General features: G+C 38.2%; 1 protein-coding gene across 5 annotated transcripts in view; it reads right to left on the bottom strand.

Annotated features, from left to right (window-relative positions):
* The window catches only part of LOC122401728 (whirlin-like), a 167,232-nt gene that overhangs the window by 79,245 nt on the left and 68,008 nt on the right, over nucleotides 1–19,979 (bottom strand). For all 5 annotated transcript variants that reach the window (XM_043404056.1, XM_043404057.1, XM_043404061.1 and 2 more), the window contains one exon: nucleotides 14,882–15,012. In XM_043404056.1, coding sequence (XP_043259991.1) covers nucleotides 14,882–15,012 — 131 coding nt within the window. The remainder of the gene's footprint in view (nucleotides 1–14,881; nucleotides 15,013–19,979) is intronic.

The raw sequence follows: 19,979 nt of genomic DNA, 5'->3' as shown, positions 1-19,979 counted from the left end.
ATATTAAACACGAAACGTCGCGTAACAAATGCTTTCACGTTCGAGGTACTCGTAAGATTCTTGCGGGGGCAAATTATTCAAAACATTGAAACGTCCACGAGCAGCCATAAAACATAAACGACTCGGAAAACCGTCGAGGAAGGTGATCCTCTTCGACGATGACGCTTGTACTGATCCTGTGTTCGCTACGCAGGAACTGTCCCGTTAATTAAGATGGGAACAATGGGAACGCTCGCTGTTATTTGCGGAATTTATCTCTGGTTCCGTACAAAGTATAGAAATTAACCAAAATTGTGGTTAGCTTCTAAAACAATTATACAATAGTCGATAAGAGCGAAAAAATTGGAGTCAAGTAGGTTTGAAAGGTAGTTTCGTTTCTCGATTTTCATCTTAGCAAATATCCTGTTTATTTCGAATAATATTACTCGAATGGGGTGTAAACAGAAGAGTTTTGCTTTCGAAATTGGCGTAAGAAGAGCCTGCTGTTTCCGAACGACGGTAAAGAAACGGTGTAATGTTTTCTGATATTTATGGACGCGACCGTTTTCGTGTTCTCGTGTCGTTTTTCTGGGTTAACTGTCCCCTAAACGGCGGAGATAATAAAACGAAGCGATACGTTTGCTCCGTTGATGACGATGCTCGGCCGCGTACGGCAATGAACGCGAAGTATTTCCTATATTTAGGGAAGTGGCTTGGCGATCGCGTGTCTCCCGGTCCATATAATTCGCGACGGAATCGAGCCGCGACGAGGGCTACGAAACAGAATCGACGATCGCGGTTTGAACATTTCCATGACAATCGGTATTTAGCCCGCCGCGGATAAGGGTTCGATCACATGCGCGAATTCTCGTGCGACTTTTCTGGGTCAAGTATTTCCTGCGATAGGGACGAAGGGAGAGAATTTATAGCTATCCAGCCAGCCGTACCCCCCGAGGGAACAAAATTCATACGAGTGTGCGTTGAATCGTTTGGGTAATTTAAGGGGACGCCAGCCGTCGAGTTACTCATAATTGTCCGGCAATTAAAGCCAACCCCCAACATGCATTTTACATGGTTAAAGATTTTTAATCACTCCTGGATTTCCTCGTGTTTTATTTACAATTCGTGATGGCACGCCTGATGGGAATTATCTGTATGAAACGTGGGATAACAAAGTACTCTTTGAACCGAAAAAATTATTCAGCGTCGAAGGGACACATCGGGGATCAAATTACGTAATGAATTCGACGCGAAAAGTCTTGGGGAACTAATAAAAGCAAGCGCGAAGAGCAAGAAATTACCAAGAAAAGTTTGTTCGAACCATTAATCATAGTCTACTTGCGGAGGATTCCGCTTAGGAATAAACTGAAAGCAGAGATTGAAAGGATTTTCATTAGACCCGAGCAAAAGTCGATTTCTATTCGTTCGTTCAACTTTGCGTTCTATAATTATTTTTAAATCCCCCCTTCCTCAATTTGAGGCTCGACTAATTGGTCGGTTAATTGGATTAAATTTTCGGGGCATTTTCGTGTTATTTGCATTCGAACGTTACTATATCCCACTATATTACTACTATACAGGGTGAATCTAAAAATAATAGAATGGTATAATAATGTCTATTTCTGTGATTTTATTTTTTTACTGCAATTGCATATTTCTATTTGTTCGAATCGACCCCCCAGGCCATTCTGCGTAAAAAATCATCAGGACACGATGTTCAAAAAGTCAATATTTTGCGAGATATGGCTTGCAACGCATAACACGCTGCACACATCTTTTCTCAATGTTTATCATAACAGAATTAAGCTGCTTAGATAGTTTAATACGTTCTTTCGGATCTTCCAACAAAAGCACATCACCACGAATGTACTTTATCTTCGAGATAACCCCATAAAAGAAAGTCTGAAGCCGGCTACAGCGTTGCATTACGCGTTGCAAGCCATATCTCATGAAATATTGATTTTTCGAGCATGATGCTCTAACGATTTTTTACTCAGAACGACCTGGGGTATCGATTCGAGCAAATAAAAGTATGCAATTGCTATACCTCCTGACAAGAGAGGAACGCTACTAATTTCAGAGCTCCCTCGAATAAGAGAAGAGCCAACCTTACGGGTAAAAGGAGAGAGTAAATTCGACCGTCTGGAGGTTCAGAAATAATCAGCGACCAGGCGCGGGAAATGTCGGATCCAAAAAGGAGTCGGCCCCTTCCGGAAATAGAAAAAGGTTCGATACAGCGGGCACCGTCGACAAACAGTCCTTTTCCCAAAGCGAACCGAACCCGACGGTTGGAGGGGGGGATGGCGAATGAGGGAGACGAGGGGTGGGGAAGCAATTTCAGATCGATCTATCGTCGTCCGTGTGTATGCAACCCTATAAATGCGCGCTTGCCCACGCGAGTGTTCGTACGCCTTTGCCTAACCGCGGTTCCGGCAACGACGGGATTCTAAAGCAGCTTCCGCGGTGGCTTCGTGCATTATGTAGAGAAAATAAATGACGGGGGATCCGCCGGAGGACGCCGAGACGCCTGGCGCCGCGACGACGCCGGAGGAGGCGAAACAGAGAGGACGACGGGGTGAAAAAAATGGGACCGTGAGACGAAGGCTAATGGAGACCACGGTTGTCCGCGAACGTGTTGGAAAGTTTGCTCTCCGCATCCGATTCCTTTCTTCCTTTTTGCTACCGTTCCACCATCGAACGGGCACCGGTGTTATATTTTGTGGAAAATTGAAATCTATATTTGGTCGCATCGGCTCCATCGAGCGAACAGAGTGCAAGAACTTCGGGTCACCGATTTAATCGAAACTTCGTACGATGGTTTTTACCAGTTTAGGAAAATATATTGTCGAAGGGATATATTTAATGTTTTTTGAGATATTCGTGTACGAAGTTTTATAATTCGGGAGTTATGCATTTGGGCTCAGATTTATTGTTCATTCATTCTGTTCCTCTATTTTCTGAAACGTTACTCGGGATTCCCGTTTCGCCCACGACTATGGAAAGAGCAATATGCCAGCTTGCAATTTTTTGAGGAAAATGGAAAAATTGCTGAGTCGCTTCGGGTCGAATGTATTCGAAGCGAAACTGTTTCGACTCTCCAGTCACGTCGCCCCGCTATTCAGAAGCAGTGTCATTGCACTTATAATATAACATCTTCCTTTATATTTGAAAGTAAATACCGCGCATTAAATGCAGAATATATTTTTACTGTAAAAATAGCAGCATCACAGAGGCCATTTTATGGAATATTTCATAATAACTAAAATAGAACCGAGATACAAGAAATTGTATATTAATTATTAATTTTTTTATTAATCAGGGTTTGAAAATCTGTTCGTTCGATGCACGATTCTTCACTTTCTTACTTAGATAATAAGATTGACCTAATCGTTAAAATCATGATCTACTGTGAATACTTAAACGCTTATGCTGGGTCATATTACGATTTTACTACTGTCTGATCCGTGTCTGGCTTATCTACTAGTTTCGTGATAGAAGATAGATCCAAATAATCATGAAATACAATTCTAACATAATTATCATAGTTTAAAATTTAGAACTCTGGGTCTGTCTTTACGTTTCTACTTCTCATGAATCCTGTACAATATAAATATCGAATATTTTAGTTAATTTCTATATAATCCTTCTCGATTAATTTTCATTGTTCGAACCAAGGGACAAAATATTTTTACCGATAAATTCGTACGAGGAATCTTCTACAAACGAAAACAACGTAGTTTTTGGGGCAAATATAGATGCAGCAATGTATGAATAATATTAATCTCTTTGTTAGTCCCTGAAACGTGCGTGTAAATATAAATATATTTAGTTCCTTTAAAATTTAACTGGCCTCTGCTTCCATCCTTTTCTTTTCTCATGACATACTTTACCATTTATTTCGTTTTAATCGATAATTAGTTTGTTTGTATGCAGTTAGTGAGTTAGTTTGTCAGTTAGTTAGTTAGTATGTGAGTTAGTTAGTTAGTTTGCTGTTAGTTAGTTAGTTTGTCAGTTAGTTAGTTAGTTTGTTTGTTAGTTAGTTGATTAGTTAGTTAATTAATTAGTTTGCATTTAGTTAGTTAGTTTGTTAGTTAGTTCTATTTATGTTATTTAAAAAATCTTTCTCAACGATATTATAGTTTTATATTTAATCTATTATAGATTGTAAATGGGTTTCTATAAATCTTATTCGTACAGAGTGTTTCACAGCACGTGGTACTCATTTCCACCATGATCAGGGGACACAAAGATGAAAAGAGTCCGTATAAACAAACGCCCTATTTGGCCGTGTTTCCGTGATGCGGCCATATTTGTGCTCTAGTAATTTAGAGCCGCTGCCTTCAGAAGAAATGCACGGAATGACCACCTTCGGCTTCAATGCAACTTTACAGTCGTCGTGGCATAGAGTTTTTCAATTTTTCAAATATTCTAGGTGCCTCGTCCGGCTCGTTGGAAGCCTTGTTCTACGCTCGCGAATACACAATATATGCCAAAGTATTTCAAAATTAAAAATTGCTGTCGAACAAACGAACATTTCTAAATGACATCAAAAAATAAATATCCACGAAATTTAAATCTGAAAACTAGGAAGCTAGACAATATTGAACAAACTTTTCTGTATATTCCATTGAAAAGAAAACCCGCGGTTTCAACGTAACCATCGACACGAGGAATTTTAATAAAAATATGCGCGTTCGATATCCGTAGATCTAGAAAATTATGATTCTTTCCGCTGGAAAACGTCTTTACGTTCTTCCGTAAAGTGCTCGCCAAGGAAAATATCGTACAATGGCGTTTGAATCGGATGGGGCTCCCCTTTCATGCACTGTCTAAAAGGAATATTACGTTACGAATGTACTTGGAAGTCTCTTCTCCGCGAAATTTACCATCGCTTTAATGAATTCAGGGGGAAAAACCGCCATAAATCCGACAAACTTTTCGCAAACAGTCGCAGTTTCGTCGGTGTGCGCGACCGTACAACGACGGTTGCACGTTGCCCCGCGAGTCTGCGAGCCATTACGAAATAACGAGCTGCCGCCACCGTTACGCTTTACGACAGCCGTGCAATTTAATCCTCCGGGTTCATCCGCACGTTTATACCCGATCGATGTCGGACAAGACGCAGGCTCCGACCGGATGCCGATCTTCGTTCGAAACACCGCTCGGAATGGCAAAGAGCCACCTACACAGACATCGTCGCGTCCAACCTTTCCTGGACAATTACCGAAGTTCGAAGAAAAATGAAACCGTGACCACGGAGTCCCGTAGAAAATTATTCGAGCGTCAAACAAAATTTAAACTCGAACATGAAATTATATTAACCCTTTGAACTCGACTGGCGCCACCGCGGCGGCAAACATAATATTCAAGTTTCATTTGTGATAACTAGACTGCGGATGTTTATGCAGTTATGGGATATTTTAATCCTCAAAAAACTACAGAATGCATTTAATATGCAAAAATATAAGAAAATACTTAAAGTAAGATACGAATTATTATATTTAGGGGTTGAGACAGCCCTCTGCGAAGCTTCCGTTAATTCTATTAATAAAAATGTGAATTTCCATAAAGATCCGCAGTCTAGTGATAACGCAAATTGAATTTTGGAGACGTATAAATAAAATTTGAATTACAGACATTTTATACGTTTTCGTAGGAAGAAGAATATTTTTTTAATTAATAAAAACTGTCTTAACATTAGTGGTATCGAATAGAGGCAAATTGAAACAAGTGATTTGAAATAATCGAAATGATAGACATTTTAACCGCGTTATAATTACATTCACTATTGAAGAGTCACGAATATTTATGTGATCTTGTATAAAGCCGTTGTTTCGTTTATTTTGTGGCGTTGCTTCGCATGCTCGCCACCAGAGGGATCGCGCTCTCACAAGCGCTCGACCGACACCTCGGTTGCTATACAATATTGATTTTATTATGTTTTTTGTACTTCTGTACACTCATGTTGACACGATTTCCTGAGCACGTATCATAATTTTATTTGTTGTCTTAGTATATTGTTATCTTCAATTTTGACTAATCATGGTCCCCATATTTAACACTCCTTGATTTGTATCTATGGAGTCATGTTACAACAAACGAGTATAAGAAGAATATTTTATACACTTCTCAATTAAAAGCGAGAATCATTTGGTATTTGAAGAATGAAAGATACAGAATACATTAGAATCCATTCGTACAAATCTAATTTAGAGAGTTGTGTATGTAACACAGTGGGCAATTTTTAACAACTTTTGTATGAATTAAGTTAGTTTAATAAGTAAATTACATGCCTTAATTTCATTGAAATCTACTTTAAATCCATAAACAGAGGTAACACAGTAGAGATCAATTCACAATTGATTATTCTCGACAACAAAACCTTAAATGAATATACGAATATCACGAGATTCTACCCTCAACCAACAGCGCCACAATTTCAAATGGGAGCTTCTTGGATGTAATTGACTATCGTTCGAGTAATTTGGTGTTGATTAGAATGATTTGGGAGCGTGTATCGAGCCGTGCCAGAGGGCGCGATTGTGAATAGCGATATCCATGCATTCGCGAGCACGCGGTTGTACATTTGAAACAATAATTGTATATTTGCTTTGCAACGTTACCACGTAATACGCACAATATACTGCACGACGTATCATACTTAATTACCAAATGCACGACCAGGAAGTTATACGCCACAAACGCAAGTATGTATCATCATTTGCGTAATAAATTTCTAATTATTCAACGAAATTCATTTTCAAATGGACAGTGACTATTTTTTTTAACGGAACACCTTTTGTCTTTTGGCATAAATTATACTATTGATCCTGTTAAACTGAGTAAATAACATATTCAGCAAATAAGTGATAAAAATCAACAAAATAACGTTAGAAGTTAGAGGAAGAGAGATTCAATCGATAGATGAGTTTAAAGTCCAGCTAATAGGAAATATCTTTAAAAAAATTGCAAGGTTTTACCCGAAGAATTAAAAAGTAAATCTCGAATTTAAATTCGAAACATTTTATGTAAATGCAAAGTAGCGGATATCACCGGTGGCTGATTCTATGCTAATCGTAAATTTTCAATTTCGATTCACTGAAAGTTCTCTTCGCCGACGCAGAAAAATGATTCAGCGTCGTTCGAAGGATATTACGGAATATCAAGTTCTGTGGTGAATATTACACCGATACTGAATATCAATTTCTACGATGAATATTAATGGAAAGCAATTTTCAGAATTTTTATAGTAATGAAGTCGTCGCTTTCAGCAAAAGTGAAATAAATGAATAATTTAAATAACGTTCAGTATCATAACCAAGAACAGTTTCGTAAACTACCATAATTTTCGTACGGTTGATTCTGTTTGCTTCAAATTAAATACCAGTTCATTGACTATAATATTAAATAAAGTAAATACTGTGAAAGAAGTAAATAAAATAATCGAAAGCATTTAATTTTTGTTACGATGTACGTGAATAATTTCGAAAGTGATGCAGCCAATATACAATACAGTTATGACTTAAAAGGGAACTCGTCGAGTGTTACGGATATCGTATTTTTCGCGCCGTCGAGGTCGCGCCAGCGAAAGGCGAGGGAAATTTGAATAACGAAACCTACGAGTCCTACGGGAAATTGGAGCTCAATTGGAGAACCTTGAGTCAACGAAACTTCGTTTTGATTACGGTAACGAGTAGGTGACACTGTTACGCGCGAACGCTGCGAACAAACCGGAAACTTAATCCGTGGATCGTCGAACTGGGTCAACCATTTGACCCATCGTGATCGTTCAGAAATCGCGGCTCTACCAACTTCCGGCGACATTTGGGCCAAGGTTCCACTCGTTAATTAACAATTCTTCGTCGAATGTACACATCTTTTCGTCCCTTTCATCAAGAATTTTTCATATTACTGGAAAGGTGCCGATTCTACGCGAAAGAATAAGCCGAGAACATAGAATAAACATTTTTTTTCTACAGCGTGTCACACAAACTCTGTCCATTCAAATTGTCGACGATAAAACTACTTCACAGAAGAATGAAATTGCTTCGTGAGAAGCATAATTCTATGTGACTGATTTCTTTATAATTCTCGTTTCAAACGTTTTTCAAAATCATGACGTTAGTTACGAACTTACAACAAAGTATAAATTACGAATCGTTCCTATGCATTAGTAACTGTTTACATACAAGAATTAATTTTGATACCACTATACTTGCGAAGACGGTCTCGTTGAATATTTCTGAGCGTGGAGTAGCAAGAGTCTCGATTTGGTCGGACTAAAACAGGATTTTCAAGGCCATCAGATTACGAAATCCCTTCGAAAACATTTTGCACGGTGATTTTTCCGCGTTGCCAATCTTGTTTATCCAGCTCGGCTTTCCCATTCGCGTGTCCACTTCGGGGAAACGCTGAACAACTTTCAAGGCCGTGTAGTATCTCCAATCCCCATCTCGCGGGATTGAATTTCTCCAAGTTTTCCGAAATACAATAACTTCCCTGGCGGAGGGACGAGGACGATATTCCAGCCGGTCGAAGTGAATTCGCGCGGAGAACTGGAAGCAATATCGAAGATACGAAACAACCAAGGATAACCCGAGCCGCCTTGGGAGATACTAAACTGTCGATTCCAAACAATTCTGACGTTAGTCTGGATCCGCGTCACCGTTATTCACGGCGGTGATTAACGGATATTGTTCGACGACGATTGCTGCTAACATGGCACTCAAAGCTAACGATGTTCCTATTGAACGGCTATGATTACTAGCTTGGCTTTTTTTTCATCTCTTTCAGTATTACTTTGTCGAACGACTTTATTTGATTGAATTCATTTCATTCTGATCGATAAAAAGACCGTACTAATTTCCCTGTTATACAATCATTATTGTCCTCTGTTTATTACATAATAAACAGAGGACAATAATGATTGTATAAACATTGCCTTCGAATAGCTATTTTCCACCAAGCAAGAATTGCACTTTTAAAGAAGCGTTTTGATAGTAAACTTACCATGAGAAATGATCCCTTTAAAAATTTAGAATTTATAACATACAATGTTATTTTAACGTTATTCAACTTCAAGGTATCAATTTGACAATATTAACTTCTATTCTTATTGTTTGGTTTTTGAGAAAAATATCTGAAATAAATATAGATATCATTTGTATTCTTTTGTACGGAATCGGACAAAATTTGGTGTCAAATTCTGGTTAGCTTCCGATGTAAATAGCAAAGATGAAAGGAGAGGAGTCTCCAGTTTCCACTGTCTTAGATAGTCTAACAACGCCTAATGATATCATTCCCATTTTATATTCATGATCTCAGCATTCCATTTTCTAATGGAAATTTGAATATTGAACAGCTTCGATGGTATTTACAATCTTTGTCACAAAATTTTTTTCGACCTATTTACATTTTCCATGTTCCATTTCGATATAAAATGTGGTGAATATTATCTACTTAGAGAGTAAAAAAATATAGAGTACAGTAATTTTATGGTTGATCGCGAACAATTGGTTAAAAAATAATTAATGGGATGGTATTCCACGGAGAAGAAAAGACTTTCTGTCGTACTGGATCAGACTATAGTCAACTTTCGTGAGGCAAAATTACTTGCTACTGTCTATATTCAACTTAATCATACTATCACATTCCCCTTAATCCAAGACAGTTCTTTCTTTGTTCCTACCAAAGAACTACATCCAATATCATTGAGCTTAATGAAGGTCTATCCCGTGTGCAGAGTCGAAAGGTAAAGTCATCTGCGCAATTTACCTTTCAACTCGGTAATTAAACTAAAGATGTATTCTTCGGGCAGTACAATACGAAAAAGTAATTGAAATATCTTAACTTTATTTAAAGTTATTTGCCGTCGAAATCGATCGTCCCAATAAAAATAGTCTTTCGTAGTTGTGGAAGTGGTTGGTAACGTCGAAAACATTTAATACGAATTACATATTACAAATGAAATCATACGATTAATTTATTCACGGACTGTAATATTTTGATAGACGGTCTAGTAACGACTATTAAAAATACTAAAATTTTAGACGCGTGCAGTTTCGAAACTACGAATATTTTATTTATAAACGAGCTATCGTTGGGAGCGGTAAACCTTCCTCTTTAAAATGGCTTTTGGTTTTTGGCGATCCGACTTTCCGTTCTCGAGATATCGTAATTTATATAAAAGGTAATTTTTTTTATCCGACTGTCTCACTGTCCGTCGCGTGTACAATAGCCTATTAACGCGTATTAAAAATACTAAAACTTTGGACGCGTGCAGTTTCGAAACTATGAATGTTTTATTTATAAACGAGGCATCGTTGGGAGCGATAAACCTTCCTCTTCAAAATGGCTTTTGGTTTTTGGCGATCCGACTTTCCGTTTCCGAGATATCGTAAGTTATGTAAAAGGTAATTTTTTTAATTCGACTATCTCTGTCTTCGTCTAGCGGAGTCGGACCTCTTTGTCGCACGTGCGTGGCGCTGACCCACCTCGCGTACGTGACTGTCGTGACCCAGTTACCAAGAATTTACTACGCACTGTTTACTATCTACGCGCGCGAGATCAATGAACTTGCGCGAGCGCAACAACGAAACGTAAACAAACCCTATCTCCGAAACTAGCCACCGCATCAACTTGAAATTAAAATCGCTATATCTCCGGAACTAATAAAGCTATCCACTCGTACAAAAGCTCATTTTAAAGGGCATTTCATCCCCTATCCGATGGCCTTATCAACTATTATTATTTATGCTGTCTTCTATGTTTATCTTAACATTTACTTTGAGACTACATACCCAAAGAAGTTTCAGCAGTTCCTATTCATTATACGACTGGTGTGCGATACAACTGGATCACAAAATTGTTTACTTAATTGAGAATTAATTTAAAAATATAAAAAAAATATCCTTCGAGTGATTATCTTCCTTGAGTCTGTTACTTTATTAAGTGTAATTGCGAAACAGGATCGAATAAATTTGTCTAATTCTTCTCGATCGGCGAGCCCATTCCGGAAGTGGGTCCCGTCACCGGGAACCCGCCTGTATATTCGACATTCGGAGGCAGTTTTCACTCAGCTACGTGTCTCTTCAGTAAGCCAGCTCGATACTCTGATGGCCCATTGTCGACGGGCTTTTGTCTAGAAGCTTCCGAGCCACTATGAGAATATGACGAGCCACCGGATCCAGAGATACCCATCAGAGGCGTTTACACCAGAGATTACTTGTGACGTGGCTCCGAGCGACGCTTCTTTCCATTCGGCCAGTCGATAGTCCGCCCCCGCTTTCCCCTATTTTCCTTGCCTGACGCCGCGAAATTTTAGGCCTCGACGACGAGCTGAGTATCGAATAACGCGACAAAATACGTGCCGTTAGCCGGGGACATTGTTAGAGGTACAACGAAGGACGTACGAATTTCCAACGAAGCGCGTTTGGGTTTTGGGGCTACGCTCGGAAAATTTTGATAATTATTTTGAGAAAAGTACGCCTCGTAAATTACAATGACCATGAAATATTTTATTTCCCTTCTACGTTATAATTTCGACTTTTATAAATTTTTTAAATTTCATTCAGAGACGAAAAACAAAAAAGAAAGCGGACAGACACTCGAAACGTTCGTTAGATAACTCTTATTGGAAGAAATCGCGTGCCACGCCTTCCTGCAATTTACTTGAGAGCTCGAACAGTATCGCAATCGATGGTATTTCCGTAACGTCTAAGGTCGCCGATAAATACGAGATGACTTCGGTCGATTCAACACAAATTGCCATCTAACTGGAATAGTTTAGCGGCGATTTTTAATTGCAATTAGGCACGTAGCCAGATTCTCGTGTTTGGGGAACCGTTCCAAATCAGATTCCGATATAACAAACGCAGGGATGAATTTGTACGCGACAGATGCAGAAACGATTTCGTTCTCGAGCCTAAATACTTACGCGTCTCCTTATCTAGTTCTCAAAGACTTCGTTCTTAGTACCGTAATCTACATACAAAGAACCAGTACTAAATTATTTTCTAGTACTTTGTATATCGATAGAATTTTTTCTGAATCGAATATCATAAATTACGTACGCGTGGTCGACGGAAACAGTTCTTGGGGTTGAACAACTATAGAATTGTACAAGTCAATGTTAATAAGCGGAGAGTCTTAGGAGTCTGTAGCTACGAACCCAAGGTCACGAGAGTCGATTATCGGTGATCTTGGTATCGCAGGAGACTATAGCAACGACCCTGAATTAGGTAAGTCGATACTGACTACTCCCACGACCGTCGATGTTGACTTCTGCGGTTCAAGGACGTTGCTATCAATTTCCATAGACGTCTCAGGAATCATCGACTGCGAGAAATTGACGCAAGAAATTAGCAAACCAAGCTTGCGCTGTTCTGGAATGTTACCCAGGATGTGGAATGGCTTGAAACGTACTTGGTATTCTGGGGACTTTATTGGTAAGACTTTAAAACCGTTGAAATTGCATCCGAGAAACTGGACCATAAATATTTTATCTTCTGGAGGTTCTTAAAACGACACTATCGTCCGAAGACAATTTCGAATGTAATGGTTTCATTGGCAATTTTGCGTTTTAGAAGTCCCCAAGCACTCTGAATAGGGTTTACCGCTCACTATAAGTGAAAATATTAACCCTTATGCTTTTCTAGGATCAATTTCAAGGAAATCTATTTCTTAATGCTAGTTTTTATAGGATTTGTAATGGTTCAATTGACAATTTTACTTTTCAGAAGTTTTCAAGTGCTTTGAATAGGGTTCACCACCCACTATAAGTAAAGATGTTAACCCTTATGCTTGTCTAAAATCAGATTTCACCACAACACATTTCTTAATGGTAGTTTCTATAAGATTTTTAATGGTTTCAATGACTATTTTGCGTTTCAGAAATTTCCAGGTACTCTGAATAGGGTTCGCCAAACACTATAAGTGAAAATATTAACCCTTACGCTTTTTTAGAATCAGATTTCAGTAAAATACATTCCTAAAGCTAGTTTCTATAAGATTTTTAATGGTTTCAATGACTATTTTGCGTTTCAGAAATTCCCAGATACTCTTAATAGTATTCACCATCCACTATAAGTGAAAATAGTAACCCTTACGTTTTTCTAGAATTAGATTTCAACAAAATTCATTTCTTAATGCTAGTTTTTATAAGATTTGTTCTGTTTGTAATGGTTCCTCCAGCAATTTTGCATTTCAGAAATTTCCAAGTGCTCTGAATAGGGTTCACCACCCACTATAAGTGAAAATATTAACCCTTACGCTTTTTTAGAATCAGATTTCAGTAAAATACATTCCTAAAACTGGTTTCTATAAGATTTATAATGGTTTCAATGACTATTTTGAGTTTCAGAAATTCCCAGATACTCTTAATAGTATTCACCATCCACTATAAGTGAAAATAGTAACCCTTACGTTTTTCTAGAATTAGATTTCAACAAAATTCATTTCTTAATGCTAGTTTTTATAAGATTTGTTCTGTTTGTAATGGTTCCTCCAGCAATTTTGCATTTCAGAAATTTCCAAGTGCTCTGAATAGGGTTCACCACCCACTATAAGTGAAAATATTAACCCTTACGTTTTTCTAGAATTAGATTTCAACAAAATTCATTACTTGATGCTAGTTTTTATAAGATTTGTTTTGTTTGTAATGGTTCCTCTAGTAATTTTGTATTTCAGAAATTCCCAAGTGCTCTGAATTGTGTTCACCACCCACTATAAGTAAAGATATTAACCCTTATTCTTTTCTAAAATCAGATTTCAGTAAAATACATTCCTAATGCTAGATTTTATAAGATTTGTAATGGTTCCAATGACAAATTTGCATTTTAGATATTTCCAGGTACTCTGAATAGGGTTCACCACTCACAGTAAGTGAAAATATTAACCCATACGCTTTTCTAGAATCAGATTTCAGTAAAATACATTCCTAAAACTGGTTTCTATAAGATTTTTAATGGTTTCAATGACTATTTTGCGTTTCAGAAATTCCCAGATACTCTTAATAGTATTCACCATCCACGATAAGTGAAAATAGTAACCCTTACGTTTTTCTAGAATTAGATTTCAACAAAATTCATTTCTTAATGCTAGTTTTTATAAGATTTGTTCTGTTTGTAATGGTTCCTCCAGCAATTTTGCATTTCAGAAATTTCCAAGTGCTCTGAATAGGGTTCACCACCCACTATAAGTGAAAATATTAACCCTTACGTTTTTCTAGAATTAGATTTCAACAAAATTCGTTACTTGATGCTAGTTTTTATAAGATTTGTTTTGTTTGTAATGGTTCCTCTAGTAATTTTGTATTTTAGAAATTCCCAAGTGCTCTGAATAGTGTTGGCCACCCACTATAAGTAAAGATATTAACCCTTATTCTTTTCTAAAATCAGATTTCAGTAAAATACATTCCTAATGCTAGTTTTTATAAGATTTGTAATGGTTTCAATTACAAATTTGCATTTCAGATATTCCCAGGTATTCTGAATACTAGTTACTATTTCCATTATAAGTGAAAATAGTAACCCTTACACTTTTCTAGAATCGGATTTCAACCTAAATACATTTCTTAATGCCAGCTTCTATAAGATTTTTAATGATTCCAATGATAATTTTGCGTTTCAGAAATTCCCAGATACTCTGAATAGGGTTCACCACCCACCGCAAGTAAAAATATGAGCCCTTTCGCTGTCGAGTCCATACTTTTACGTACTTTAACTATCAAACAGGGGAAGGGGTAGTTCGTTGGCGTGCGTATGATTTGAAAGTCAAGGAAGAATCGATCGAGTGTGTCGCGATATCGTCAACACGCCATTGACGATGCTGGAAACACACGTAACGGAGACGGTTTATCGCTCGTGAAATGTCTTGGTCCGGAAAATGAAAGTAGAAAACTCACTTTGAGGGCCTCCTCGTGGGTCACCGCACGGAAGGGTGTGCCGTTCACCTCCAAGATGGTGTCTCCTGGCCTGAGTCCAGCGCGTTCGGCCACCGAACCTTCCTCCACCCTCGAAATGTAGACACCCACCCCTGAGAACAATTCGCAGACTTTCCATCAGGCCAGAAGCTGCCTGGCGACTGGTCCGCGACCAGTGCTGACTAAAACCTTCCACCCAGGACGCGACGTCGCAAAAGCCATTCTTTCCTCCATGCTCTTCCAATTTCATCGATCGTAATGGAAATCGATCGCGAACGCCCGACGCACACACGATCGCCGATAAAAAATGGGAGACTTCGCTCGAATTTTCTCGTTTTCGATGTTCACTGTCAATCCGGGAAAAGAGTTTTTCGATTAAAACCTCGGGAACGCGTGTGAAAGTTTAATCGACCGGAATCTCTCGCGCAATAGCGAAAGATGCGTCGATCGTTCGTTCAATTTTCCCCGAACAATAATTTTACTTTCGAGGGGATCCCGTGAAAGAGGAACGAAACGTCGGGAGAAAAGTTTTCGATGCAACGAAAACGTTTGACGTAATGAAAAATTTTATCCGTTTCCGGTCGAAATATTTTTACTGCTCTGCAGAATTTTTCTGTAGTTAGAATTTATTAAGTCGGTGTTGGACGATCTAATTCAAACTTTAAATTACACTGTTTAGCCGAGGTCTGCCCGCAGAAACTTTAATATCTCGTACAGAGTTGATGTTAAAATAAAAATTTTAATTAAAAAATTATATACTATATATACAGGAAATTACTTTATGAATTCTTTGTAAATTTATTTCGTTTCGGTAAGATTGAAATTTTGAATTCGTTGAAAATTAGCAATTTTTATCCATTCTCGTGATAACGAACCGCATAAATGATTCTTTTATTTACGAGATAGTGTTATCCCGATTGGCAGTCGACCCGTAATTGTTTCGAACTCAAACGCGATCGACAAACGGGATTTTTCACGGAACTGATTTAGACAAAGAAAAAGTCTAGTCCCTTAAGCATTTAAGTCTCGAAGTACCCACGATCTTGGAGTCGAGCCCGTATCATGAACCGGCTTCCAGACTCCATAAATCACGGCTGGGGAATAGATCCATTAGAATGCAAAGTCTGTGGCGACGCAAAGCTCCCATTTTTATTGGCGCCATTCGACCGGAACACGCGCCATGGGTGGAAATCATCGTGTATTAAACGGGGAAATAAAAATAGTAAAGAGAACAGAAAACAAAATAGAAAGTAGGATAGTTAATGCGGATGCATAAACGTGAAACTGTTCGAACAGATATTACGATTCTGTGCCTGTGCGTGTTTCGTGTTTCGTGTTTCTCGCGCGAGACGGGCCATGCAAAATATATTCTTTCCAGCGTGAACTCCTCGATGGAATCGCGCCATTTGCATCCTGTTCGTGTCTGACCTGCTCGCTGCTTGATTATAAAATGGTAAAAACTCTTTTAAACTTGATGTTCACATTTTTATTCTCTTTAAACAGTTCCTCGTTGAACGACTGCGACACGAGGCGCGGAAAAATACGTTGTAGAATCGAAATAGGAGCAGATTCTATGCATGGAATATTACAGGCACTTTCAATTATAATAATACAGCCTAAATTAATAGTAATTTTGCTTGATTTCATCTAAATAAATAAATCATTGCAAATTACTATTTATGTTATTACGAATCGATAATATCGAATAAATATTGTTGTCAAATATTATCAACTGGTTCAATCAAGCTGGACAATAGAAAGAAATGCTTGAGACGCGGAAAAATACGTTGTAGAATCGAAATAGGAGCAGATTCTATGCATGGAATATTACAGGCACTTTCAATTATAATAATACAGCCTAAATTAATAGTAATTTTGCTTGATTTCATCTAAATAAATAAATCATTGCAAATTACTATTTATGTTATTACGAATCGATAATATCGAATAAATATTGTCGTCAAATATTATCAACTGGTTCAATCAAGCTAGACAATAGAAAGAAATAAGCTGAAATCGTGATTGCGCTTCGAGAAAGTTTAAAATCGATTTTCTCGATATCGAAGCCTCGTGTAAAAATTTTATTCCACATTTTCGATTCCACTTTACAATTTTGCCACGAACTTTGCCGCGTCGCGTGTATTCTCCGATCAGAGGACCGTTCATTGCTCTCCAAACGATATCGAAAAAAGTACAGCGACGATAATTTCGTACCAAATTCGTATTCGCGGTTCAGAGTGTCGTTCTTTCGGGGAAATCATTTCCGCGGAAGAAGGCAACGCGAATGTCCATTGCTGTTGCAAATGTTCGATGCGTTTCCGGGGTACGTGTGGCGAGTGTTCGCGGAACGTTCGCAATCTGGCGACTACCGTCGACCAATTAATTTCCCAGCGAAAACAATTCGTTGAAAATTGCGGTTAATTCGCAATTAATGTCCGAATCTGTCCACCTGGTCCGAGCGCCCGCGAGTATTTGACAATTTGGGGATCGTTCACCGGCGAGGAAAGGATTCTCTTCGTCGGGCATATTTGTTTCGCCCGTACGTTCGCTGAAATCGCGGAAACAAATACCTGAACACCGCGTGCAACTTTTTCCCCCTCATTATGCAGCGATCGACCGATGGCTCGAAATAAATAGCGGAATACGAGAGGCGGCTGTAGACTTTATAAACGAGTGGCTCGTTTCCAATAGATACCGAATTTACTCTCGCATTACGACCGATCGATCTTCCCTGATTCGATTTATATTTCCTGCCTTGTGCCAGGATATTCGAATTACTACCATGGAAATGCCAGGGAACGTCGTTACGGAAATTTTCCAGGACTGAAATAATAATTAGGACAAACAGTCGTTTCGGAACGTTCGATATCGCATTAATAATCGCTTTAACGCGAAGAAAAAACAGCGGTGCAGAGAAAAAAAAAAAATACGACGCGTCCTCGTTAATGCGAACCAGTTAAGAGAAAGTCTAATTAAAAAAGATTTCACGGCGCCGTATAATTGAGCGTGCTATAAATTATGTTGGGACCAGCTGACACTTAATAAGAGTCGCGTTCGTATCGTTTTTTATATATTCTTGGCTCGTGTTACCTTATTATTTTAATAAAATATCGCGAAGATTAATTTATTAACTGGATCACTTGAAATCGTGGATTCTATATGGATTGAGATAGATCACTCGAATTGGAAAGGATAAATATTGTGGTACGACAGAAACTTTTGTTCGAGTATTCGACTTGCCGTGGTCAAAGTTGTTCAGAGATCTTTACATAGCGATAAAATGAATTTCCATATCGTTCTGATTCGATTTGAAACACGATATCGCTAGTAATATTGATTTCGATAGTTCAACTTTGAATCTCGACAATATTTGAATTTGTATTGCACACAGTAAATATTTGTTCGTACCAAACGTATCGTATTTTTAAATAAATATTACGGATTTCGTATCTTCTTTTAAAAGATGCTTATTTGATAAAAATTCCGGCGTTTAAAACTCAGTGAAAAGCAGTCTTTGGAATCTATAAATTTTATTACGAAGTTACGAGTGATTTTCGTGATTTTTTTTAGCAACACGACGATTCTATATGAAAAAATGAATCGAAAATGTAGAATACAATTTTTTCATTCGCGGGTTTGTTTTGAAGAAAAACGACTTTGAAAATTGATCAGGTGTGGCGCACTAGAATGCTTCGATTTATTACATGAATTTTTAATAATATTCACTTTCGAAACAGATTCTTTTACAAATTTATTTGTTATAACGCTATCACCTAAGATATTCCTCAAAATGTTGCCTATTTTGGTGCATACAAACTTTTCCCGATGTAACAATTTACATTTTTAATCGTTCAAATGTTATACTAATGTACAATAACTGTCTAGTACAAACTTTCTATCAAAATTCAAGAAACTAGAATGTCACGACAGCGTCCGTCGTATCGAGAAAATCCAGCGCGTGCCCCAAAAATGTTCAAAGTCGCTTTTCTCGAAAATAAAGCCCCCTACAGAAAAATTTTATTCTATATTTTCGACTCATTTTTTGACCTAGAATCATACGAATATACGATATTTAAATTAAATAGCAAAAGAATCGAAGGAAACAAAATTTGCACGCGATAAAGATTCGACGTTTCTCGCGATCCATAAAAAACCACGTACATTGCACGCTGGAAATAAATTTTCGACGATAGACAGGCTAACCGTACGTTTATTTGTTCCGTATTCACGGTTCGCCCCTCCCGGGTTGCCAATCGTATCGAGGAAATTTATCTTTCGCGCGACATCTTTAAGAAAGGAGAGAAAATAAGGTTTCCCGGGGTCTGTTCCTCCGCCAATTTCCACTCGAGAAAAGTCAAATCGTATCTACCATCTGTACGTCCGGCTGCGTCCCGCCAGCGAGAGAAGGAATAAGAATAAAATATTATAGACGCGAAAAGGGGGCGAAAAAGAAGACGGGGTATTACGAGGGTGGTTCCAGAAGTACCCTACCTAACAAAAAACAATAAAAAATTTGGGAACAAATATCTTTATTTTTCAACATAATTTTTTTTTAGCTGGGTACACTTTTCTCAGCGTTGTTCAATAGGTTCGATACCCTGTTTACAGTGAGAACCATCGAATTCCTAAAAATAGCCATTAACCGCAGACTCCCACCTCTTCATTATTGGAAAATCTTTTACCACCGAGCTAAGAGGGTGCGTGAGGGAGCAATTCGGACTTTAACTCTTGGATTTTGGCCATCGCGATGACGGATGTGTGAACTGGTGCATTGTCAAACACTTTCTTTTTAGCCAAATGCGGCCGTTTTTCCTTGATTTTGTTACTCAAACGGTGCAACAAATTCGCATAATACTCGATTGTTCTTCCTTTTTCAAGATAATCAATGAAAATTATTCCACGAGCATCTCAAAAAACTGACGCCATAACCTTGCCAGCAGATGGAACTGTTTTCGCCTTCTTTGGAGCTGGTTCTCCACTTGCAGTCCATTGTTTCGACTGTTCCTTCGACTCAGGTGATCCAAGTTTCATCCGTGGTTATGAATCGACTCAAAAACTTGGCTTTATTCCTGCGAAACAT

Source organism: Colletes gigas, unplaced genomic scaffold (assembly GCF_013123115.1).
Source record: "Colletes gigas isolate AHSC1104 unplaced genomic scaffold, ASM1312311v1 Colletes_gigas_Sc00027, whole genome shotgun sequence".
Taxonomy (NCBI): Eukaryota; Metazoa; Arthropoda; class Insecta; order Hymenoptera; family Colletidae; genus Colletes; species Colletes gigas.
This window is presented reverse-complemented; position numbering and strand designations above follow the sequence as displayed.